The sequence below is a fragment of the Perna viridis genome, chromosome 5, assembly GCF_037379345.1.
Source record: "Perna viridis isolate PV_CMFRI_1.1 ecotype Kerala chromosome 5, ASM3737934v1, whole genome shotgun sequence".
Classification (NCBI taxonomy): domain Eukaryota; kingdom Metazoa; phylum Mollusca; class Bivalvia; order Mytilida; family Mytilidae; genus Perna; species Perna viridis.
Window position 1 is genome coordinate 35,044,067 of NC_142449.1, and position 26,697 is coordinate 35,070,763.

The following is a 26,697-nucleotide window of genomic DNA, read 5'->3' on the forward strand; positions in this document are numbered from 1 at the left end:
TTTCTTTTTTTTAATTGTGGCTATGTTACCATTGATATCTTCTTGTATATGTAGGGTTTGTTCCATTGGACCATTTCATGCTTTTGTAAGGAACATTTTTTCTGATGAACAAAAATACATGTACCAGTACTTCTAATAAGAGTTCTCTTTAGCATGAACCCAAAAAATGAATAAATAATAATTAAATGCCATCTTTATTGCTGATAAGAAATATTGATTTTGGAACTACATACCACATGGAAACTTGATGTGGAGACTTACACATCGATCAATGACAGTCAATTACAGCCAGTAATATAGTTAATTTCAGGGAATAGAGTTGATCTTCCATTACTAATACAACCATTACCTGATGAAATATTCGTAGGTAGTTAACTCGTCATTGTACAAGGAGATTTAAACTTTTTATCATTTCATAGGTTTTTTAATCCAAGTGTGATAGAAAGTTTAACTTGCTTTGTCAATTGTTAACTATGTAAGGACGTTCATCAGTTGATTGCCATTTAATCATGGAAAGACCTACTCTATTCCCTGAAGTTAACTATATTACTTGCAGTAAATTTCATGTACATGTATGGTTTCTTGGGACAACCGCTTTACTATTGATCTATTGATGCTTTAACTTTTCCTCCAGTCCCGTTAATCGATCCTCTTTGTATTGCTAGTATTCCTATTAGTTTATCAGTCATCCTTCTTATACTGTGAGAGTACTTTTGTTCGTGGGGTACCAATTTTCATGGTTTTCATGGGTTGTTTAAACCATGAAATTTGGTTTCCAACGAAAAGGAAATTCCCATTGATGTGTATACTGAAAACCTCAAAACCACGAATTCAAGAATCCTTGAATTTGTGTTTCTTCCCTATTCAACGAAAATTGGTATCCCCGACTTAAAGTTTTTTTGCAGTATTTGAAAATCATAAAATATTTTTGTAATCATTGAATTATTTATGCTATATCAGCACATATCAGCGTGGTGTGACTAGGTTTTAATTTATGCTTTGTTTTTTGTTTATAAATGGCAAAACTCGTGCTCTATCTTTTTTGATAGTTTCATAATCCATCTTGAAGTTGTGCTTTAGTCAGTAAAAAGAAAAAATTCTAAATAGACAGGTTTTATATGCCTGTGGTCTTATTATTTTTGACTTCTTGGTTCATACAAAAAAAAATGTTTTAAAAATGTTTGTTGCTGCTCTAAATCATATGTATACCTGTTGTATTGTTACAACAACATGTTAATATGATTTAGGTTCACTTATAATGTCCATTTTTTTATCATCTTTCAGCTAAAACACAAGTCTTGTGTAAAGTGAAGCTTTAAAAGTCTGTAAAAATAATACCTTAACGATTCTTTTGGAATACAAAAAATTGTTTTCAACACAAAGATGGAAAGAACATTTAATTTTGAAAAGGACATGAAAACTATGCAAAATTTAAATAAAAAGAAAAGAGGTTCATGTGTTCTTGCAAGTCTGTATTTCTAAAATATTTGCCTTATGGAAATGAATAAAAATAAATTTAACTGAATTCAATCCTGATAAAAATAATTGTTATTGTTGATGAATATGCCATTATTTAAGCAAGAAAAATCGCAACATATATTTAAAACATATGGAAACATGTTTATGTCCAATATTCCTGCATACAAATACATATAACTGAAATTGTTTTCTTAAATTCATATAACAACATAGTAAGACCTGGGGAGAACATATTAATACAACATAGTAAGACCTGGGGAGAACATATTAATACAACATAGTAAGACCTGGGGAGAACATATTAATACTATATAGTAAGACCTAGGGAGAACATATTAATACTATATAGTAAGACCTAGGGAGAACATATTAATACAACATAGTAAGACCTAGGGAGAACATATTAATACTATATAGTAAGACCTAGGGAGAACATATTAATACTATATAGTAAGACCTAGGGAGAACATATTAATACAACATAGTAATACAATATGATTTGCAATTATTCTTTATTTCATGATCTAAACATTTGTTTTTCATATGTTTATCATAATGTTCCTAACATTTCGAAAGCACATGACAAAAATGTTTTTCATGTGCTTTACAAAACATATGAACAACATATATTGCAATTTCTCATGTGTAAGAATTGAGTACCTTCAGCTTTGCGTCAACATAATGTCTTTTTAATGTAATAATATATAACAACAGCACAATGAGTGCTAACAGACCATGTGATTTACCTGTACTATTAGGCCATGCAAGATTTTTCTAATCCAATCAGAAAGCATGTTACTTCTGAAATAAAATTATAAAACAATAGCACAGTTAAGTGCGAACAGATCTTTTGTTTACCTGTATATTCACCTGTGCTATTTGACAATACATTTTCTTTCTTTTAATACTTTTATTGTATATAGAATGTTAAATATTTTGTAGATGTTGTTACTTTTTATGCAAATTTATGTCTAATTTTGACTCAGTTCCAGGAGTTTGCTAGTAGATTTAAAAAAAAATCCATGAAGTGACTTTTGCATGAAACAAAATGAAATGATAATCCTTATGAAAATATTACAGCAAGTTTTATAGTAAATTTCAGGAGATAGAGTTAGTCTCCCCATGATTAAATGGCAATCAAATGATGGAACTTCCTTTATAAGGACTAGACATGTGATAGAGATTTTTTTTCTGTCTAACCGGTGTACCTGGTCCATGCTCCCAGTTTTTAGTGGAGTCCGAGTTGCTCATTTACTTTTATTACTTTGTATGTATGATTTTAGTTACTTTATGTTCTTTGTTGTGTGTGTTTTCCATGTCTGGTCTTTGTCCCTGGATTACATTCTTTTGATTACTGCTATAACCTTGGTTCCCTTGATTACTCTTTGACAAAGATATCCATAATAGAAAGTTTAAATTCTTTTGATAATTGTCTTGTTAATTGCATAAATAAGCTAATCATGTATTATTCATTCAGTTGAGGGAAGACCGTCTCTATTTCCTCAAGTTAAACATATTATACTTGTTGTAGATAATGCTATAATTCTCTGTAATGTTTTGAAAATGCTGTGGAAGTTTTCACACTTTTTATGTAAGTTTTCGTCATTATTTATTTTGTTATTTGTTATTGGGAATCATTTTATAGTTGTATTTTGCTATTTGTAAACTCAAAGTATAATAATAATTTAAAGGAAAATATGAATGAACAGCAATGTCGTCAATGGTGGACACTTGTGGAAGAACAATTTTTTTTTTTTTTTTACAAACATGATTGGACTGATCTGAAAAAAGTCATGACAAAAATTGGAACAATATTGTTTAATGTGGATCTGACTTGGGAATCTCATTTCAAGGAATTTATTAAGGCCATTTATAAAGGCCATTTTGAACTACTAGTCTTCAAATTAAAGTAAAAATGCTATGAATAAAATCATGCTAAGCTAGCTTCTGAAAAGTCTTTTAAACAATATGAATGTATTGAACTTTTTTTTTATGTTAATGCAGTTTATATGAAAATCATTATTTCAAGAGCTGTAGTCTGTTTTATAATAGGAAACCAGTTGTAGCACAATATTTACACCCCCAAGGAGTGTCAAGGAGTCATAGAACACTCTAAAATTAGCTGAAAATATAGAAATTAATTATAAATAATGACAGATTAAGGCTCTAGTAATATTACTTAATATGCTCTAAAGATCTGTTCAAGTAAAAATTCTCTAGCCAAAATTTAATTAACATTCTCCATTATTTCATTCATAGTATACAAAACAACTAAGTATATGAGTGTATGTAATTAAGCTTATTTATTTAGCAAGGGAGAGACTATTGGATTTTTATGGGCCTTCATACAAAATGAAGACATGATCTGAAACTGTTTTGATGTAAAACCTGTAGGACAAGCAATCTGTTGAAATGGTATATGATACATAGGTAAACTATTGTCACATGACTTTAATATGAATTTCACATGGTTTTCATCTGAACAAAGATAATATATTTTGTGACAGACATCATTTGACAATTATGTGAGTAGAACATGAATTTCTCATGACATTCTCATATTGAAATAATGTGAAGTGAATATCACATAAAAATCACATGAATTTCATGTGAAGCAGAATTCTTGTGAATTTCAAATAAAAAATATTTGCCTGTTAAAATTATAAATAATTGAAATTCATGTAAGAAAAAGCTCAAGATGAAGGTTTGATACAAATAATCCATAAAAACCAAATGCCTTGTCCCTAAACAAAAAACAAAGGTTGTGCACTTGAAAAAATATTTCCAAACAAGGTTTCTTACCTTTTTCTTGTAATATGATTTGATGTATATTACAATGAGTAACATAGTTAACTTCAGGGAATAGAGTTGTTTTTCCTTGATTGCATGACCACTACCAGGAGGACTTCCATAGGCAGTTAACTGGTCAATTTACAAGGAGATTTAAATTTTCTATCATTCTGATAGGTATTTAAATCTGTGTCTGATAGAAAGTTTTAATCTCCTTGTCAGGTGCTGTGAACTACTTTAGAATGATCAGCAGGTGTTGGTCTTTAAATCAATGGAGTTTCAATTTTATTTCCTGAAGTTAACTATTTAACTTGCTGTAAATTTTGTGAAAAGAACTGGTACATTTGGTTGTTACACTTCTATTTTTGATTTATTTTCATTTAGATATTGCTTCAAGATAATATTGTAGCTCTGTACATATGTAACCGTTTATTACTTGGTTAAGCAGTAATCCTAAGGCACAGCTAAATATATCATAAGTTATTTTGGCGGATGTAAAAATTGGCAATTTTGAAGCAGAAAGGTATACAAAAAAAATTGGTGTTTCTTATTTTAGCAGATGATAAGTGATCCACTAAGTACTTCAGCCTAGAGTAAATATTTGGCATAATTTATCATAGCGATTTTAGGCAGACTGCTACAATACACCAAAACTAGCACCCCTCAAAAATTACCAACTACACAGTATGTTTTTTCCATTTTATATCTTAATTATTCATGTTTTTAATATATTTTTATTGAAATGTTTCTATTACCTAATCATAAAAGCTTACAAAGGAGGAAGTCTGAAATAGTCTCATTGAAGAAAGATGTCAATAGTTAACTCTGCTTACTTGTATGATTTTATTTTTTTCATTACAGCTGTCTTATTTAGTCAGTGGTACTCGGTATTCATTTATCTTTTTTTTATTCATTTTCCTATACTGTATAGCAGGAAGTTCATATTGAATTGAAAAATACAGAGGAAAGTTTGTGAGATTTAGCAAAATTTGGAAAAATAGAGAAAAAAATAAAAATCAAATGTGCCAGTCTAAAGCAAATTCTTCGAAACTTGTCTAGTCAAACTTCAAAATAAAAGATTATAATTAAAATCTCCCAGAAACATATCACGTTAGATTGCAGTCATGAGGACTGTTCACCATTGGCGTAGGAACTGGTACAGTTGGTACTGCTTTGACCATACCAATAATTTTTACAGGTACGGTATGCCGCACCAATAATTTTCACATTTTCGTGGTAAGGCCTTGTGTCCCTATATCAAAAACAGTACCAATAAGTTTTTGCTTCCTACGCCTATGTACCTGACAACAATTTCCTGCTGTATGGTTGATAATACATACCAATGATTGTTCTGTATGCACATTACTGTACTGTCATTAATAATAAATGTGAATACTGGCTGGACTTATGATTAATCTGCCTGCTACCATTTTATAGGATCAGAACCCTGTTTCACGTAAAATCTCAATTTTGAGGATGTTTTCAATTTCTTTCTCCACTCAAATTATGACAAATCAGCTAACTTGAAATTTGAGCAAAAACTCAAGGATTTGAGGAAAGTCTCATTTTGAGATTGACATGGAACTATGCTCAGATCTTAAACTATCCTTATATCTTATACATTTCATTTCATTTAAAAATTGCTTTCATTTGCCAAAGCCCCATGACCCCTATGTTTTTGGCAAAAAATCTACCTTTTTATATTTACTAGAAGAAAGAATCATCATAATAAGTCTATTACATGTTTATTTTTATGACCTGTAAAGAAAAAAACCACTTAGTTGTAACTGTTACATTTGGTGCAAAAATACTTTTGTTCAACATTCAAAGCTATTAATTGGATCTCTCTTATGCAGATATTTGATGCAACAATTATTACGAAGGTTTGAATTAAGATGTTTTACAGTAATGATATTCTATTGTAGGCCGTAGCACACATACTCTGTGTTGTGTCAATGACAGTTTTAGTGAAATACATACTTTTACATCTTTAGTATTTACGAATGGTTGGGTGATTGTAATGATAAAATTTTTAGATGGAACAGCCTTAATTGTATAATGATTGTAAGATTTTGAAATCTTGAAAGAAAACAACCATAAAGTCCCATAACTCTTACAAAGTTTGTTAAATCAAAATACATATATATACATGTAGTTCATAACGAACAATCCTACCACATATGGAAGGAATCCAACTAGTAGTTCATAGAAAATGTCACAAGATGTATTATCTAAAAATCTTATAACTATCTTAAGTATGGTTCTGTCTAAAACTAGGCAGGGGTGATTCATCAGATCTCAAGATAACAATGAAAACTGTTTAAATACATTTGTTAGATCCTAAAAACAGCTCTTCGTATGCTCATTTACTTATATGTACTAATTATATAGTGAAGTATTTTTTTTGTTATTTGTTATAGTGAAAAAATTTTGGCAGGGAATTTTCCCTCACTTTGCTGTAGTAGAATATTACCTTTTAAGTGTTAATATCTTAGGTGGGCACTTTTATTTGCACTTTAAAATTTTGATAGTTTCTATGAGGTCTACTGAAGGATTTTCATTCAAAAATTGCTACCACAGATTAAGAAATACATGAATCACTACCGGTATTCATAAGCTTCTGCCTTTTTTTAAGACAGAACTGTACATAAGTAATAAGAGAAAGTCCTAAACTGTTACAAAACTTGTTAAATTAAAATGGTGGAATAGTATGTTCATCTACACTTCACTACAATACTTCAGAAATCAATCTAGTTGTTTCAGGGGAGATTTCAATATTCATCTGTCAGTTTGGGGTGGAACACAAAAGTTACAGCGAAATCTTGAAACAAACTAAAATTGCATTGTACAACAAATCACAATTATATTTGACTGAGGAAGGCACTAAAAACATTATTGTACTATCTATATATTTCAACTGGAAAGTACTTATCATTGCCAAGGACATCTTTTATACACCTATCTTTTTGACAAGTATTCTCCATTTCATACACAAGTTGTACAATAACTCAAAACACTTCTTGGACTTGAAAATTTTTTATAAAGTGTTGGTCTTGTTGGAAGGAGGTTTTCATGTTTTTCATGGTTTTTTCTATTTCTCTTTTCAGAGTTATGGGACTTCAAAAACAAAAGAAAGAGGGTACAGGTGAATCATGTAATAAAGTGCAGTTGTTCTTTTTTTATACACCCCCACACACCCCCTGTTTTTACTCTATACTGATAGGGGGTCCATCCTGTCTTCCTGCTTCTGTCTATATTTTCTGATATACAGAGGGGTATTACCCTTATAGAATTTAATGAAACTTTCACAGAATCTGTATTACATATTCCCATTGTGCATCTCCTATTTTAGATTTTGACCCAAATGAACTTGGTAGGTCAAAAGGTGCATGTTATCAAATGAGGGAATAGGGGGTATCAAGTACATATAACTGAGTATTGCTCACAGTTCTTTCAGTTTTCTAGTAGAATGTATCTCTTTGCCGTGTCCTGATGTGTTCTCTGTCAGTTGATGGTTGCATGTTGGCTGCATTTTTGTCATTGTTTAAGCACTATCAATTGAGCATTGGTTATATTGTACTTTTAAAGTGTGTCATATTTACATAATGTACATTGTATACAGACTCCAACGAGCATCTGATGTTCTGAAGTCACTCTAGAAGCTGCAACCAGCCCTCAGAAAATGCAAGAATCATGCAAACTTAGGAAAATAGTGAATGATTTTATGTGATGGTAAAATAAGGTTTGATTTGTATCATCTCCAAGAATTTTGAAAGGCTTGTCTGCAGTGTCAAGTAAGAGAGGAAATGAATGTCTGTCATTGCATGGAACTTGCATTGTATACAGAGTGCAGCATATACTCATTTTACAAAATTTAGGTAACTACAATTAACGTATTAGTATTAATTTTCACATTTGATAACTTTCGCAAATTCTGTCAACTGAACATTTTTCTGAGTATCAATTTTCGCTGTTTCAAAAAAATATTGTTATGCAGTGTCAAAAATCAATTTAATGATTGTTTCTTTTTTGCACTTTTCTGTCCACTATGAAAATAGTGAAAATCAGTACACCGTGTAAATTTATACATTTATAGCATGCTTATGCTATCTAGCAATTGTCAAAAACAGAATATGCAACAAATAAACAATTTTATTGTTTATAAACAAAATAACAGATATCAAACACTGCATCAGATAAATAGAAAAGAAAATATGGAATGAAGTATCCTGAAAAAATAATGATAGCCTTATATATCTACCTCAGTAAATCAAAATGATCATCATTAACCAGCACAGAGTTAAAAATTGTGTGTACTTATGTTGTGAGTATTGCAACTATATTGTATAAGCATGAAGCAAACATCCATAATGCTTTATTCCAATCCTGTTATTTTGTAAAATCACAACTTAATGCTTGAAAGAACTAAGTAAGACACATATACTAAAATTTAAAATATAAAATTAAGATTGAATCCATATATGAAGTATTAAAGAGCTATTTCTTCAATGACATTGCAAAACTGTGTTTCTAAAGTAAAAAAAGAACTGATATGGTGAAACGCAACAACTGCACCAGCATAAAGCCTTCATCCAAAATAAATACTTTCAGAGATCACCAAAAAATCTTAATCAAGTGTAAACACACCTTTCAGTAAGCTCTGAAAGGCCCTAACAACAAAAGTATTATGAACAAGCAAATATTTCACACATTTCACTATGAGACTTTTAGATCAAGCAAAGAAATCCTTGCTAATTAATAATACTGTAAGGCTTTTTTTAATGCTCTAGTTGACAAAAGTAACAGCCTGCAGGTAGACATGTCATCCCAATTGGCCAGATTATTCGGATAATGCAAACCAGTAATCACTTTGTCTTCTATCTGCCAAATGACAGAGAAGCAGTGACTACCAATTTTAATTTTAAAGTCTAAGGTGTGATTGGGACAAAGATAGAACCCAAAAACCTCCTGAACTCAAGATGAGCATGCTACCACAAGACAACCACAGTGGTCAAATATACCATAAAATCATCTGTTGGTTATCAATGAGTTTTTAAAAACCCAGGTGCAAGATTAGATACATGTATGCACATGGATTAATAGGTATGCAGGGCAGCTACCCACCTAATCCCCCAAGAAGCATCATAACTGAAAAAACTACAAATAAAAGTAAAAAATCAATAAATAAACTGTAAATAAAGCAAGTATTAAAAGGAAAGTTGTTACATTTGCTGATGTGACATATAAAGCATATAGAGAATGCTATTAATTTTATACCATTATATTATTTTGAAAGTACATTAATTAATGGATACCAATTTTCGTGGATTACGGAAGAGACACATGTTCTTGGATTTTTGAATAGGTGGTATTGAGATTTTCAGTATACACATCAATAAAAATCTCTTTTGTTGGGAACCAACTTTCGTGGTTTGGCCTACCAACGAAAATCACGAAAATTGGAACCCCACGAACAATAGTACTTTCACAGTACATATTTATTTATGTTACTGAGCATATCAAGAGTCATTGCAGTATATGTAATAAGATTTTTCAAATTAAGGATATTTCTATGAAACATGGAAGTACCAAATTGAAAAATACTGACAGGCTATGGTCCTTACTTATCCAACTTGATCAATGTGAAGGGGACAAATTTTGAAAATGTAACTCATCCAGACATTCACACTGATCTTGTCCTAATATCAGACAACACCCTTACATTAACTAAAAAAGCCACTTTCTCTCCATAATTAAAAATTAGACTTTCTCTTCTTAATTCTCTCTCATCTTAAACACTGGATCTTTGTTTCTGTATCTTATCTGCCATATTTGTATTTCTGTCATTTCCTATCATCTAGAAACTTCTCAAGCATGTTTTTAGTAACATTTCACTTTTTTTGTAAAAACTTTTTTATGACAGTCTTCCATTATCAACTAAGAGTATGTTCAATTGGTCTGGAAGTTCAGGCATCTAGTAAAATTCCTCTAATCTAGGTATCAATCATCATCATCATCACCATCATAATCATCATCATCATCGTCCTCAGTACCAGTACTACTCTCCTCTTGATCACTGCCATAGTATGTACGTGGGGAGCAGAGCCATGAGAGTAGTAATATAGCTCCAAAAACAATCCCTGCATACAGCATAGTGTAGACATGGTTGGTATATCTGTGAAGTGAAAATCCTAGGTACCTACAAAACAAACATATAAATATCAGGGGCAGAATCAGAGATTTTGAAAAATGGTTGAGTGGGGGGTCCAGAGAAATTCCAGAATAAAAGGGGCTTTTATTTGTTCCTTTTGTCTCAAATTTTAAAGGAAATTAACAAAATTTTCCGACAAAATGGTATGCCATTATAATTATAATGATATATTATATAACTAATGAGAGACTTGCCTGAAAATATGTTGTGTTATAGAAAAAATATATATACTTGTTTTAACACAATATATAGAACTAAATAACCTTTTCATCTCAATTTCTCTATTTTTCAGGCATAATATTTTCAACAAGCAAAAAATTGTGTTTATATACGTACAACATATGAAGAAAAACATCTTAGAAATTTCAGTAAAAAATGACTCGAAAAATACTTTGAAGGATATGGATAAATTATTAATCATTTATTTCAGTGAAGCAATATGGTCATGCAGTGAAGCCTGTTTGTACCAAACTTTGAATTAACCCTAAATGAATTTGAACCTCTTTTTAGGTTACTACTGGGTACATATCATTTTAATGCTTTTGAACCTTGAACCTTGAATCATACATATATTTCATTCACTGTAAATAAACACATTTTGACTTACCCCATTTTGCAAGTGACTATGACATCATTAAATCCATCATTATCAAAGTCACCTATAACTAAAGGACTACTGGGTTGGCATGGTAATGAGTGGGATGCTAGCATCTGACCTTGTATCAGGTCTACAATGGCTACATTTGACCAGCCAGACATTATCATGGCATCCTTAAAAGGAATAAGAGGGTTTAGGTAAGTATTTTGAAATCATTATTGTAAATATAGTATTTTTACAGGGTACTTACTTTAATTTTCTTTCTTACGATAGTTTGACCCCCGCGAAATATTGACCCCAGGGTTAAAATATCATATGATATCTTAAACCCGGGGTCAATATATCATATGAAATATTGACCCCTGGGGGTTATTTTAACATAACCCCTCTTATGATACAGGGGGTGGGGGGTCATCATGAGGGGGTTAATATATCGCAGGAGGAAGGGTTAAAATATTGCATCGGGGGGTTAAAAAATAATAACATGGGGGTTAGAATATCGCAGCAGGGGGGTTAAATATTGCAGCAAAGTTAAACTTATTACTGATTTGAAAAACAAGATCATCACAGTCATCTGAATCACTATTTGCTGATAAAAAAACCCACTCAAACCTTTGTAATTATGATAAAAGCTGAAAACAAGCTTAACATTACCATTTTACCATTTACATGACAAAAAATAATTCTATTATTTTTTGGTTAAAATTCAAAAAAGAAACTTTTCTTTCCCTACATTAAAATATTTATGATAGAAAAATACAACAGATAGTGATGAAGTTTTTCTTCCTATATAATGTTATTAATGTCCTTTTTTTCCCTTTACTCTAATATAATTGCTTTAATCCAATTACACAAATTGAAGTATGGATACATCAAGAAATAAAAATATAAAGGTGCTACATGTACAATGTTTTTACAACCATTTATGGCTCCCCCTCCCCCCTCCCCCTCCCCCATAATTGAAATGTGTTGACACCTTTAATTATATCTTATCTTCCTGTAGATATGGGGGAGTATTTTACAGCAGAGTCAAATCTTTGCAATATACCTTTTTGATTGGTATCCCTTTAAACTAAAAATCTTCAGACCTTTTATTATATCTGTGATATATTTGTGAAATTAAATTATGACACGAATGTTTTCTGAAAAGGTGTGACTTATATGAAATTGATAATTGTCTGATAGAACACTTTCTGTTGTTATAAAATTCAAAAATCAGAAAACATACAATGAGTTTGAAAAAATTATTTATAAAAACTATGATAGAAACCCCTTTGAAGAAAAGTACAGGAATGGTCAGGTGTTACAGTTCTTATTTCATGATTTAAAAGTACTTACATTGTATGAGTCAACTGGATCATTACATGTACAAGGAAAGGGTTGTGAAAAATGGTTCAAAGAGATGTTTTCTGTTTTTTTGGAAACTTACTTCACAATCAAATGAAAAATTCTGAGTGAGGAAATTGAATCCATGGATAGGACTGATAACATATTATTGAAATCAGTGGAGGAGTTTAACTTATCAGTAACTGTGATCGATAACAAATTTATATATTTCCATGATGATTCTGAAACTGAGGTAAAATTATTAAATGTGCAGAATCCAGATACATGCCCTCAGCAAGAAGTTCAGAATTTTATTATGACTTCAACACCAATTTCTACAATGAGAAACAACCCTTCTGATGGACATTGTAACAAATCCTTGAAAGCCTTAGAGGAAGAAGTAAGTGACTTAAAAGAGTTAGTGAAATCTCTATTAGCTAAATGTAACAAGCAAGAGCACCCTCCTCAGTTAACAGTAAGCTCATCCACACAAACTGAAAATGATATCAAGAAAAAATCCAGAAACTCCTCAACACACACACAAACAGAGAGCGATGAGAAGCATAAATCCAACATAAGCAGACATACTTCAATGAAAATAACAAAAAGATCAATTGGAACACAAATCTATAAACTAAATGAGGTTAATAAAATGCAAAGTTGTTCAGTTCAAACTGACCCAACTCCAGTAGCTGTAGATCAGAGTATAGATGAAAAAGAAAATATCCTTCAACACATTCCCAAATGGAAACAGGAGTCCGTCCAAATAATGACCCAATCAAACAGAATTTTTTTCAGCACTGAACAAAATGAAAAAGAAATGTTTCATGATTTTAAGAACGCTGAAACACTGATTATTGGAAGTTCCATGCTAAAGGATATAAATCCATCAGGATTATGGGACACAGACATCAGTACTAACAGAGGGGCCAACATCAGTAAGCTCATAAAAACTGTGCAGGAGAAGGATATGTCATCTTATAAATTTATTATAATTCATATTGGAGGAAATGACTTAGAAAGAGGAGAAAATTATTCGACAATAAGAGACAACTATGAAAGTTTACTGCAGTTATTAAGGGCTGTATGTAGACCAGACTGTGTCTTAATGATATCAAGCATTACTCCAAGAAAAAATATTAATGTTGACCCTTTGAATCAAATGTTATGGGAGATGTGTAGTGACCTGAACATACAATTCATTGACCATTATGATTACTTTCATGACAAAAATGGTAGAGTATTGCATTATCTGTTCCAAGATGGGTTACACTTTTCTAGAAAGGGAACATCTGTTTTCCTACAATCGGTAAACAATTATGTCAATATCCTAGGTTATGATATGAAGAATGGGAATTTTTGTACTAAATGTGGGGAACCAAACCATAATAGTAGATCTTGCAAGCACAGTCACAAAGTTGTCTGTTATTCCTGTAATTATTATGGCCACAAAGAGAAATTTTGTAGTTTTTACCACTAAGAATCTGGCAAAGAAGAAATAGCCATTGAAAATTTGACAAAGAACAATAACTATTTTACATTATTCTCATTGTGTCAAGATTGTAACAATACTACTTGCACATGTCCTAAATTGTTAGATGGTTTTCTGCAAAGGAGTGTTAAATATTTTAATGATGATAAAAGTAAGGATAAAACTATAAATCAGTTATGTTTGTCATCCACTACAGGAAGGAATTTGTCTGCATGTCAAGATTCTTTAGACACTAATAGACTGAAGGACATGTTAATTACAGATCAGATTAAGTTTAACAGTGTCAATGAATTGCCTGTAACTAATTGTACCATATCACCTCCTGAGGTCCTTCCATCATTTGATATAATGTTGCATGTATGTATTTTGTTTACTTTATCTATGATATATTGTTTCTATTATCTGAATGAACAGGAAGTAATGACAACTGATGTATGTAAGATGTACAATGAAAGTCCATATGGTTTTGGAAAAACAAAAGGATTGAAAATTTCTTCACATAATGTCAATAGACTGGAAAACAAGTTTGATGAAATTAAGAACACTTTATTATTTCAGAAGAATCAGCCAGATATGATTGGGTTTTGTGAAACGTTTCTAAATCCAAATACTCTAGATAGAGAACTAATTATTCCAGGTTTTAATCTTGAGAGAAAAAATAGGATGAAACTACATGATGGTGGTGGTATTTTAGTTTATCTTCATGATAATTTGAAATTTTCTAGAAGACCTGATTTAGAAATAGGTGGCATTGAGACTTTGTGGTTAGAGATCAAACCTTTCTGTAAAAGATCCTTTTTCTTGTGTTATGTGTACTGACCACGAAAGTCATTAACAGATTGGATAGATAATTTTGAAAAAGAAATGAGTATAGCTATGAATATAAATTCTGATGTTATTATTATGGGTGATTTTAATATGAACTTTTTACATCCGTCTAAACCTACACCAAAATGGTTAGATTTCATTAATATGTTTCATCTTCACCAATTGATAACTGAGCCAACCAGAGTAACAGAAAATACAAGAACTTTAACTGATCATATTTATGTTAGCAATCTAAACATGGTCCTAGATTCTTTTGTTTGCAATTCTGCTATCAGTGATCATTACCCGGTGAGTTTAGTTAGAAAAGAAAAAGGACATGAAATAAAAAAGACCCATTCAACTATTACATACAGAAATTTTAATTTTTTTGATAAGGAGTCTTTGCTTTCAGACATGATGAATACACCTTTTTACCTTATTGAGCAAGAAAGTGATCCTTCTGTGTGTCTTGATTTATTTTATCGTATGTTAAATTCTGTTCTAAATAAACATGCCCCAATTGTAACAAAGACAGTTAAAAGGAAGAAACAACCAGATTGGTATAATAATGAAATTTTAAATGCAAGAAAGCAAAGGGACAAATTCAAATCTCTTGGTATGTGGTCAGAATATAGATTTTGGCGAAATAAAACCACGCTTCTGATAAATAGTGCAAAACAAAATTACAATGTTAATCTTACAAAGGATAGTAAAGACTCCAGAAACTTATGGAAGTGCATTCATAGTTTAAATCCTAAAGTCAAATCTCCACCAAAGGAACTGAAACTTGGAAGTGGGAAAAAAGTAGTAGACAAAGAGCAAATACCTAATGTTTTCAATGATTACTTCACTTCTTGTATTGAGAATTTAAGAAACCAGATGATTGTGCCAAATCATGATTTTTATAAACTACATAAGTATGTTAAGGAAAAGGTTAGAAACTATGATCATAAACAGATTATGATACCTCCAGTACAATGTACATGTAGTGAAATTTATGAAGCGCTATTAAAGTTAGATACGACTAAGTCATCTGGATATGACAATATTAGGCCTAACGTACTGCAATTAATGTCTCATATTATTGCACCAAGTCTCACTTATATATATAATCGTATAATTGATTCAGGCATATTTCCACATTCACTAAAGATTGCAAAAGTAACTCCTGTTTACAAGAGTGGTCAGAAAGATTTAGTATCAAATTACAGACCTATTTCAATACTTCCTTCATTGTCAAAAATAATTGAACGACATGTATCTAATCACTTATATGAATATTTATCTCAATGGGAATTTTTACATCCAGCTCGGTTTGGATTTAGACCTAAGCACTCCTGCCAAACTGCTCTCGTGAATATTGTGCATAAATGGCTATGCAAGATGAATAATGGAAACATAAATCTGGCTATATTTTTAGACTTTAAAAAGGCTTTTGATGTTGTTGATCATGACACACTTTGTAAAAAACTAATGATCTATTGTATAAATGACAGTTTTGTGTAATTCTTTCAGTCCTACTTAAAGGATAGAAAGCAGCAAGTAAATATTTTAAACACTTTCTTGTCAAAAAAACCTATTAGCTTTGGCGTTCCTCAGGGTTCCATACTTGGGCCGCTTTTATTTGTTATATTTATTAATGATCTTCCTCTTGACATGCATAATACTAATGTTGATATGTATGCTAATGATACAACGATACACAAATCTGGGAAAAATATTAATTTATTACAACAGGATGTGCAAGATTATCTAAGAAAAGTTGAAAACTGGTGTAGAAATAACTGTATGTTTATCAATCCTAATAAAACAAAGTGTATGATTATTGGAACAAGACAAAAACTGTCAAATGTTGATATACCCTTCTTAATAGTAAATGATAAAGCTTTAAAATTTTCATCATGTGAAAAACTACTTGGTGTAAAAATTGATGATACTCTAAGCTGGAAATGTCATGTTGATCATATATGCTCTAATATTTCATCAAGATTGTATCTCCTAGCAAAGATTAAGAAATATCTGAACATTGAAACGAGAAAAACTTTTTACAATCGGTACATTCTTCCATTTATTGACTACTGTTGTATTGTATGGAGTGGCTGTGGCTCTGAAGGATTGGACAAAATTCTTAAACTCCAAAAACGGGTTGTCTGAAATTTTAATCCCCTGCTGCGATATTTTACTATCCCCCCAGTTGCAAATTTTAAACCCCTCCTGCAATAAATGAACCCCCTGCTGTGATATTTTAACCCCCTGTTGCAATAAATTAACCCCCTGTTATGGTATTTTAACCCCCCTGCTGTGATATTTTAACCCCACTACTGTGAAATTTTACCCCCCTGTTATGATATTTTAATCCCTAAGCTGTGATAATTTAACCCCCTTCCTGTGATAAATTAACCCCACTGTTATGAAAATTTAATTCCCCCTGTTGCAATATTTTAACCCCCTCCTGCAATAAATTTACCCCCTGTTATGATAATTTAACCCCTTACTGCGATATTTTAACCCCCTGCTGCAATACATTAATCCCATTACGATATTTTAACCCCTCTGCTGTGATAATTTAACCTCTTCCTGTGATAAATTAACCCCCCCGTTGCAATAATTTAAACCCCTGCAATAAATTAACTCCCCTGTTATATTTGAACCTATCCTGTTGGGGGGACAAAATATCGTGGGGGTTAACATATCATACAGGGGGAGGTCAAATTATCATAAAGGAGGTAAAAAATTTCGCTATGATATTTTAACCCCGGGGTCAATATTTCGTGGGGGTCAAAATGCAGCAGCAGGAACTCAAATTACCATACTAGAGATTGAAAAATTTGAAAAGCAGTATTGAAAATTACTGTAACAGTACTACCGTTCATGGGGTACCAATTTTCGTGGTTTTCGTGGGTAGGTCAAACCACGAAATTAGGTTTCCAAAGAAAAGAAGAATCCCATTGATGTGTATACTGAAAACCTCATAACCATGAATTCAAGAATCCATGAACTTGAGTTTCTTTCCTAATCTACAAAAATTGGTATCCATGAACTAAAGTATTTTCACAGTAGTGTCCTTGACAGAATTCACAAAATTGGCAATTGAAGATATAAAGTTAAATATAAAAAAAACCCACTTATTAGAAACTTCTATATTGACACTTTATTTACCACATGTATAGAAATGACCAAACAAAGATGCAAGAAAAAATGCACCTTTTTCTGATAAAAGAACATCTTATGAAATTAGCCATGATTTCATTGGGGTTATCAGAACAAAAGTTAAACATTCTAAGAGATGACTATATTTCCCATGATTCCTCCAAGAATGAAATCAATATATTCAAAACAACACCTGTTAGTTATATTTTACCTTAGGACCAAACACCTGTAAAGACATCAGTTGCCTGTCTGGGAAAAAACTCTCCATATATCTCTGTAATTGCTTAGGGTCAGATTCAGTAGCTCTCTTCCTTTGGTTAGCTTCTTCATACCAAGATGCAGGAGTTCCTATCTGAATTGAAAATAAAGAAAAAAACATTAAAACTGAATCCATGAGATAAAAACAGAATATCCTTCTGCTAAAAACAATAAATCAAATCACTGATTGAATATGGTAAGCATATTTGGAAAGTATTATTTGTCTGTAAACTTGTATTTCCAGAATTTATGATGTATAGATACAGTGAAACCTGTCTAAATCAAACTCTGAATAATCTGAAACCTGTCTACACCCAACCCTGAATAATCTGAAACCTGTCTACATCCAACCCCAAATAATCTGAAACCTGTCTACATCCAACCCTGAATAATCTGAAACCTATCTACATCCAACCCTGAATAATCTGAAACCTGTCTACATCCAACCATGAATAATCTGAAACCTGTCTAAACCAAACCCTGAATAATCTGAAACCTGTCTACATCCAACCCTGAATAATCTGAAAATTGTCTATATCAAACCCTGTATAATCTGAAACCTGTCTACATCCAACCATGAATAATCTGAAACCTGTCTAAACCAAACCCTGAATAATCTGAAACCTGTCTACATCCAACCCTGTATAATCTGAAACCTATCTACATCCAACCCTGAATAATCTGAAACCTGTCTAAATCAAACTCTGAATAATCTGAAACCTGTCTACACCCAACCCTGAATAATCTGAAACCTGTCTACATCCAACCCTGAATAATCTGAAACTTGTCTACATTCAACCCTGAATAATCTGAAACCCATCTACATCCAACCCTAAATAATCTGAAACCTGTCTACACACAACCATGAATAATCTGAAACCAGTCTAAACCAAACCCTGAATAATCTGAAACCTGTCTACATCCAACCCTGAATAATCTGAAACTTGTCTACATCCAACCCTGAATAATCTGAAACCTGTCTACATCCAACCCTGAATAATCTGAAACCTGTCTACATCCAACCCTGAATAATCTGAAACCTGTCTACATCCAACCCTAAATAATCTGAAACCTGTCTACATCCAACCATGAATAATCTGAAACCTGTCTACACCAAACCCTGAATAATCTAAAACCTGTCTACATCTAAGCCTGAATAATCTGAAACCTGTATACATCCAACCCTGAATAATCTGAAACTTGTCTTTATCCAACCCCTTTGGGACTTTAAAATTGATTCGTTTAGACAGATTTTTTGGATTATTCAGAGTTTGGTGTAGACAGGTTTTATTGCATACAAATCAATAATGAGAGACTCATTAGAGTAGTCAATTCTCAAAAAGTTCAGGGTTAATATTTACTTTCAAGAGTGAAAGGTCCAGGATTTTTTTTCAAATTTAAAATCAATAGTCCATTTGAAGAAAACCAAAATTCCACAATACAGTGTCAATTAAAAGGGTTGAAGTTCCAGGACACAGGTAAATGAATTTTAAAAAAAAATCTTAGGTCAGAAATAAAGGGTCCTGGACTGTGGACGATCACTAATTTAAACCCCTGGCTGGTGCAGTAAGTACTACCTACCTGCCAATTTACATTGCCCTCTTTATCATAAGATGAGACACGACCATAGCTTCCCATGGTAATTATATCATATGGTGTGTTCTCTGTTGGTAGGTGGTGTCCTAATAAATACCTCATTACGCCAGTCTTCTTCGATAATCTAATGATAAAAGATGCTTGATTGATGGTTAATTGATATGGTTTTATCCTATAGCAGATATTTCATGCATTTCAAGACAAGATTGATTAACCAATCAAACTAACACTGCTTCGTTCTGATCCAACATGTTGAGCCAAGTCTTTATTGTACTAGCTAACAGAAGCAACAACCCCCAGGTAGGCATGCCACCCAACTTGGACACAATATTCTGACAATGAGCCAGCAAGCCATCACTCCATCCATTTAAACACCACAAAAAGTAATGACTACCAATTTTAAAGTTTTTGATGTGACTCCAATAGTGATTGAAGCCACAACCTTCTGCACCCGAGACATGCAGGCTATTCTGAGGCTACCTAGGGGGTTATAAAAACATAAAAAAATAAATCAAAAATATTTTACTGATAGTCACTTGTTTTTTAAAAAAGTACATTTACTTTTTTTGTATTTAGGTAAAGACCAGCAATCCTTAAAAAAATAATAAGTCATCAGTGACTGTGTTTACCAGGTTTTAATAGTCACTCATCAATTCATTTAGAAGGCAATAAAATGGCAAAGAGAAATTGGGAGGTTTTTACATCCCTGACCACATTTACTATTCCTACAGAACCAGCAAAATTAGTGTAAGAAATATTGATCAAGACGTCCTCTTTCACGGAAACAATTTTACTAAACAACAGAGAGTTGATAGACTAAATCTTTATTCCTAAATTGAGAGTAAAAACTTATAAAAAAAAATTACCAAGATGCTGCACGCTACATTGTGCTAAGAATACCCCTACTGAACCATTTGTGTCAAATTAAGTCAGACCGTAAACAGTAAGTAGGTAAGTGAGGAACCTGGAAAGAGGAGACCTAATAAAAATCATCAAGCAAAAGCAATATACCAAATATCTAAGCATTCCCTCCAATAGAAGCTTAGAAACAAAAGGACTAAGTGATTGCAATATAGCCCCTTTTTTTGGGAGGTATAAAAAATATACAGTTAGTTAATTTGTCTTATACTTGTGTATAGGCATGTTAATGTTTGTGTTAAGTCTTACTTTTTAATGATAAGGGGAGGTAACTTCTTTAAAATATCCTCATCATATGCCCAAGAAGATGAGAAAAAAACTCTTATCAGTTTACAAACAGCTAATCCTTCCATCTTCTCCTTGACAGGTTGGAGTCGCCAAATATCAACATAACAAGGGCTGCGCCCCTCTTCTGCACCCCAAGCCACTCGATCAACATAACCATCATAATCAATGTCAATATATATGGCGCCATCAGACGAAAGGGGAAACTGTGTGATTGGTTGTCCTGTCAGTAGGCTTAAAACCTCTAAACCATTATGATTGTGAATTATGATAACATTAGGATTTTCCAGATGCTCGTCATCTGTGTGTGGGCGTTGTCCGCCATAAGCATAGCCCATGATATGTTCTGGTCGTAATGCCGGTTTATATCTTTGTCGATTGTCTGCAGAAGCCTCATCTTGTTTACTAAATCTGCCTAGCTTTATTTTGGTATCTTCTAAACTGTTCCAGAAATGGGGCTGCAAAATAAATATTTTACAGAAATTAATTTCCCAGAAATCTCCAATAGTCTGTGCAGATATTGAGTATTTCATATGGAAGATAGGTATGTGATTTGAAGAATTTGACTGAATGAGATGTTGGCTTGGAAAATAATATTTTATTTTCTTAAATGATCCCTTAAGAAACAGTAGTCTCTATCTACTATTCCATTCTACTTTAAATAAAAAAGCTGAACACTTGATATTACTCAATCTCATATAGAATACCATATAAGTGGGTATTATTTTTGGGGTGCTTAATTTGGCGAAATTTACGGGTCTGTCTAAAAATGCCAAAGTAAATAGCACATAATATTAACTTAGGCTTCAGTGCTTAGTGTACTAATTAGCTTCTGCCAAAATAAGAGACACAAATTTTTCCTATACCTTTTTGCCTCAAAATCACCCAATTTTATATCAGCCAAATAACCTTCCATATGTTATGATCACAGCTTCTTTCATATAAATTACTTTAAAAAAATGAGAGCTCACAGAGACTGCTTACCAAATATTTCCATATATCTTGTTTATATAAGTTCCATGGGCTTTCTCCAACATGAAGTCTATGTCTTTTTAAAGCAAGTTTCCAATGATGGTCTCCATGGATATCCTAAAGCAACATACAAGACATTGGTTTCATTCTAAGTCATACCATCCTAGGAATCATCCACATATACATGTATAACAGAAGTAGATATTGTCACATACAAAAAAAAACCAACTTTATAGTGAAGTGCCTGCCAGCAATGCACAGCTCTTTAAGCTCTTATCCAAAATTATAGCACAATGCCCAAAGTACATTCTAACTAAACTTAATGACAAAAATTACAGTAATGCAAAACATAGTGTTACACGTATATTTGTCCAAAGAAAACTCTCCATATTAAATATAAGTGATTAAGTACCAGTCCACATAAAATTAAGACACTGCTAATGGTAAAGTGATTCATGGTGAAGAGAAACCCACCAAACAAATGATGCTTATTCAGTCTACATATGTTAAACTTTCACATAATGATAAATATTTCTCCATTCAGATCTGCACTTTTTAGAAAATCATACATTCATCTCCCACAGAAATCAACCAAATGGAAGCAAATGAAGAAAGATAACTCTTTCTGAGTGCCAATTTCATGTATAATCTATATAAATTTTATCTCAAAAGTGCAACACACAAATGAAAAACTAAGACTGGTTATGTGGTCTGTAACTGATTCTAAATGAGAAATCAAACTGACTTCGGTGGGTTTTCGACATGCATGGATCACCGCTTATCTTATTTTTAAAAAGACTGCTACTTAATATTTTGTTTTTCATATGATGCCACAATGGAAATACACAAGAAATCAAACAAAGGGTAAGTTGGATAATCAACTTAATAGACACAGACAAGTCTGACCTGTTTATTTCGTCAATTAATACTGAGTGGACTTTGAGATTGCAATTATCTCTTATGTCCTTCCACATGTTGTATGTGAAAGTATACAAATTAAGCCGATATCTAAAGTACATATAATACCTTAACTGATGTATCAACTTCTCCAAAATCACCAGGCAAATGGTGCCATCTAGTAGATCCATCCTTAGCACTGATAGCAAAGGATGAAAAATGAGTTAAAGAGTTATCTTCCTTGGTGACATTTTCTGACGTGGAGCTGAAATGATCATTACATATTATAAATTCTTGACGTTAATATCTTTAATAACAAGTAGTAAAACGCAAAAGAAAAAAAGGCAAGTACAATCAAACAACATGTATATTGTACATGTACATTTAAAAATTATTACCATTATGTAATCTGAAATTTCAGAAAAATCCCTCTTCAATAATTAATGTGAGGAGTTTCATAATGCATGTTTTTATCATTGTGGTTTTTAAGTCATCCAAAGTTTGGTTTTGATACAAACATGTCAGAATTTACAGTAATGAATTTTTTTTAGCAATCTAACATTGGATCTAAAGGTGAGAAGCACTTGTGGAATGTAGATAAGACCATGAGATCGTTAGACATGAATGTCTATAATTACAGCTATAATGAACAATCAATTTTGTTCTTGCTATCAGACTAAATGTTTTATTTCATGTATACAGCAGCTCATTTTTCTGAATGTATCAAAATATACATTAATAATCTTATATAGCAAGCTAGACAGTTTCACAATTTTTTGTGCTCATGAAATGAAAAATTACTCATTATTTAATTGCTTTTAAATCAAATAAGTTTACAACATGATCACTTCTGTAAAAGTGTTAAATGTTTGTCATATGATACAAGTAGGTTATCATAAACTACCATTCAAAAACAGTTATGTGTGTTATATATAAACCTACAAATGTGTGATCAAAAATCAAATTTTTGAAAATTAGGAATTGTCATTTCTTTATAACAGTACATAATAAGACCTTGCTACAACATATTAAGAATATCCCAAGTCATTTATTTCTATCAAACCTGGAAATAGGAAACAGTTTAAAGCATATACCAAATATTTAAGCATTCCCTGTAATAGAAACTGAGAAATCTGTTATGAAAATTTCTGTTATGCTTCACTTAAAAAAGTTGTACAGAAAACAGGAAGGAAGTAGAGAACACTGGAATCTGGAATGGGAAATGCAGTACAAGTATTCAAAAAGATTACATATATACCAAATATCTATGCATTCCCTCCAAACAGAAGCTTAGAAATCTGTTTCAGAAAAGTCAGATAGAAGAACAGACTGACGGACATAAAAAAATGTTATACAAACAAATAAGCTTACTTTTTCACAATGGTTGAATTACTATCATGTACAACATGTGAGAAACTTCCTCCAATGATAACAAGTCCTTCATCATCTTTTCGTACATTGTGTGATGTTATCATTACATCCATAGCTTTTATTTTGTATGTTGAACGAACATGAGCAATATTCATTAATCTTTGTTTCCATAGCAACTGAAAGTCATGTGAATAGCAAAATACCTGCCAATCATCAGTTGCTATTACAATTATCTGAAAAAAAAATCAAATTTCAGATAATTTATAAAACATGTTTTTGGAATTTTTTTTTTCATGTTTCACAATCTTTAAATTTAAATACACATTGTAAGATCGTACATAAACAAGGGCTAAATTTTACATTGTAGCCAAATACAAGTACAATGTACTAACCAAAACCACACAAGAAACATACATGCAAGCTCCTCACAAAGTTTCATCTTTATACATGTACATGTATCTGGATTTTTAAAAAAAAAAAAAAAATATATCAAGCATTTTTTTAGTTTAATCATACTGTGAAAGTACTTTCTTATATATATCATGTGGGTACCAATTTTCTTTGTTTAGGGAAAAAAAAACAGCAGTTCGTAATTTCTTGAATTGGTGAATTTGACAACTTAAGTACTTCTTGGTCTAAGAATCGGGCAAAATGTATATAAGGTGTGGCACATGAAAGAAAACACAGAGATTTTATTGCATTAACCAATTAATTATACCTGATAACCACCAGAAATAACCATCAAAGTTTTTTTTAAAATTTGCCTTTTTAAGAAATTGAAAGGTCAAATTAAGTTGAAACACACTACAGAAAAAAGGCTAGAAAATTTTCCTGCACTCTTTCCCTATATAAGCAGTCAAAAAATATCTACGTCACAGATGCTTCAGGATAAACTCAACAGCTTTTTGGTAGTTTTCTAGATGTACTGAATATATTTTGGGCAAAAATGACTGAATTGGGGAAAATAATGTGCCACCCATTGCCTGATTCTTACACAGATTGGTACTTAAATAAGTACCCCAAGAACAATAATACTTTCCCAGTATATGGTCCAAACGTGAGTCAAACTATTGTAAACATATTTTACCTGTTTTCTAATTTGAACCATTGATTTATATGGAATAGTGAACCCAGTTGCCATAACAACAGGCCTGCTTGAGCCACCATCTTCTTTTGTAAGAATTGGCAACTGAACTTTACTTTTAACAACAACATGGGGTAATGTCTTATCATCCTCATCTTCATTTTTATCAGGCAAAGCTAATGAAGACAACTTAAAGTCATTGGAAATCAAAATGATTTCATTCACACCATCTCCTTCCAAGTCTGTAATTATTGGTGAAGGAAGCCTATCTTCTAAAGTAGGATATTGCCTGTTTGCATAATAATATTGCTCAACTCTTTTTCTCCAAACTGGTTTGAGGATGTAAGAGTCACTAGCTCGAAATACATAAGCTATTACTGCACAAATGATTATGAAAATAATGTAGTTCAAGTTCAATTTCTTTGCCTTGAAAATCTTCTGAACTTCCATGCTCTATTTTCTGAAATTTAAATAAATCTATATGAAGAATTATGGTATAAAGGCCAAATAAAATTATACTTTATTTCCTGTTACCCAACTGACTCAAACCTGACATGTAAGAGAAAACAGGTCAAATTAACATTTTATTTGGCCTTACAATCCCCAGAAATGATAAAAGTAAAGACAGCAGATTTATATGTATACTTATACAATGAGAAATATTTCATCAATTCTCATCATGTCATGCATAGAAGAAAGAGTTGAGTAAAAATATTGTTTGAATCTAGTTTAACATCTTAGCATGAGCTACATTTGTACATATGTGCAGGTGGCAGATTCAATGGGATAGGGTTCTATGAGTTGGTCCCCCAGCCTTTTTATAGAAAACATAGTAAATTTTTAACAAAATCATGACATAAATGAGAACATGATAATTTGGACCTTCGGAATAACAGAATGTCACTGACCTGAAAAAAAAGCCATGCATACTGAATCTAAAAAAGGATTCACTGATTTTTCTTGATATAATACATTTTGTTATAAATCTTATTTCAGCAGAAAAGACAGGAGATTTGTGCTTTTACAGTTGAACAGCAGCACTTTAATACTGAGTGAAATCCTGTCAGCCTCATGATGATCAGTCAAAAATCACCAAGACCAAAGCCATCAAAAAAGTTAAGCTATGAGAGTGACAAATGTATACAATCATAGAAAATCTTATTGAAGATTTACTTCTTAAAGTCGGTTGGTGAATCGGAATGACAAGGCTTACCATCTGTTTTTTATACATGTGATAATTCTATACAGTATTACAGATGTAAACAAGCCTACATTGAGTTGTCGGGGATGGTAACATGAATTTAAACCTTTCCATTTCTGTCCATGGTAAAGTGTAGAATATTTAACACTTGCAGTGTCAAATATTGAAGTACAATAGTTTGCTTTTTAATTTGCCTTATTTATATCTAAAATCACTTTTTGAAATTTATTGGGATATAAAGCGTATGGATATAACTATAGAT

The 26,697-nt window shown here is 31.8% G+C and overlaps 2 protein-coding genes and 1 long non-coding RNA gene across 4 annotated transcripts in view; 1 reads left to right on the forward strand and 2 right to left on the reverse strand.

Moving 5' to 3' along the window:
• Window positions 1–1,618: 1,618 nt before the first annotated feature.
• On the reverse strand, window positions 1,619–2,034 carry LOC148617222 (uncharacterized). The gene is made up of 3 exons (XR_015922454.1): window positions 1,937–2,034; window positions 1,835–1,868; window positions 1,619–1,698 (listed from the first exon to the last, which is right to left on the reverse strand). It is a non-coding gene; the product is annotated as an uncharacterized LOC148617222 (long non-coding RNA).
• Window positions 2,035–8,403: 6,369 nt separating this feature from the next.
• On the reverse strand, window positions 8,404–26,550 carry LOC148617223 (uncharacterized). Of its 2 annotated transcripts, none has more exons than XM_088584720.1 (10): window positions 26,448–26,550; window positions 25,238–25,694; window positions 24,151–24,383; window positions 22,909–23,044; window positions 21,895–21,999; window positions 20,875–21,368; window positions 19,693–19,831; window positions 18,065–18,205; window positions 11,088–11,251; window positions 8,404–10,468 (listed from the first exon to the last, which is right to left on the reverse strand). In XM_088584720.1, the coding sequence occupies exons 2-10, from the start codon at window positions 25,682–25,684 to the stop codon at window positions 10,270–10,272; spliced, it is 2,058 nt and encodes a 685-aa protein (XP_088440846.1). In that variant the 5' UTR covers window positions 25,685–25,694; window positions 26,448–26,550; the 3' UTR covers window positions 8,404–10,269. The 2 variants fall into 2 exon arrangements, with proteins under 2 accessions (XP_088440846.1, XP_088440847.1); XM_088584721.1 differs by having other exon boundaries at window positions 26,408–26,533.
• Window positions 21,998–26,697, forward strand: part of LOC148617224 (negative elongation factor D-like) — a 29,950-nt gene continuing 25,250 nt past the window's right edge. The window contains exons 1-2 of the mRNA XM_088584723.1: window positions 21,998–22,746; window positions 26,234–26,349. The gene's annotated coding sequence lies outside the window, so the exon portion shown is untranslated. The remainder of the gene's footprint in view (window positions 22,747–26,233; window positions 26,350–26,697) is intronic.

Excerpts from the sequence above, each read along its gene's own strand:
- LOC148617223 (XM_088584720.1), bottom strand. The coding sequence starts at position 25,684 with ATGGAAGTTCAGAAGATTTTCAAGGCAAAGAAATTGAACTTGAACTAC. Across the intron at positions 21,369-21,894 it reads AAGATATATGGAAATATTTG|CCCCATTTCTGGAACAGTTT; the intron begins GTAAGCAGTCTC and ends TTTATTTTGCAG. Across the intron at positions 11,252-18,064 it reads TACAGGTGTTTGGTCCTAAG|GATGCCATGATAATGTCTGG; the intron begins GTAAAATATAAC and ends ATTCCTTTTAAG.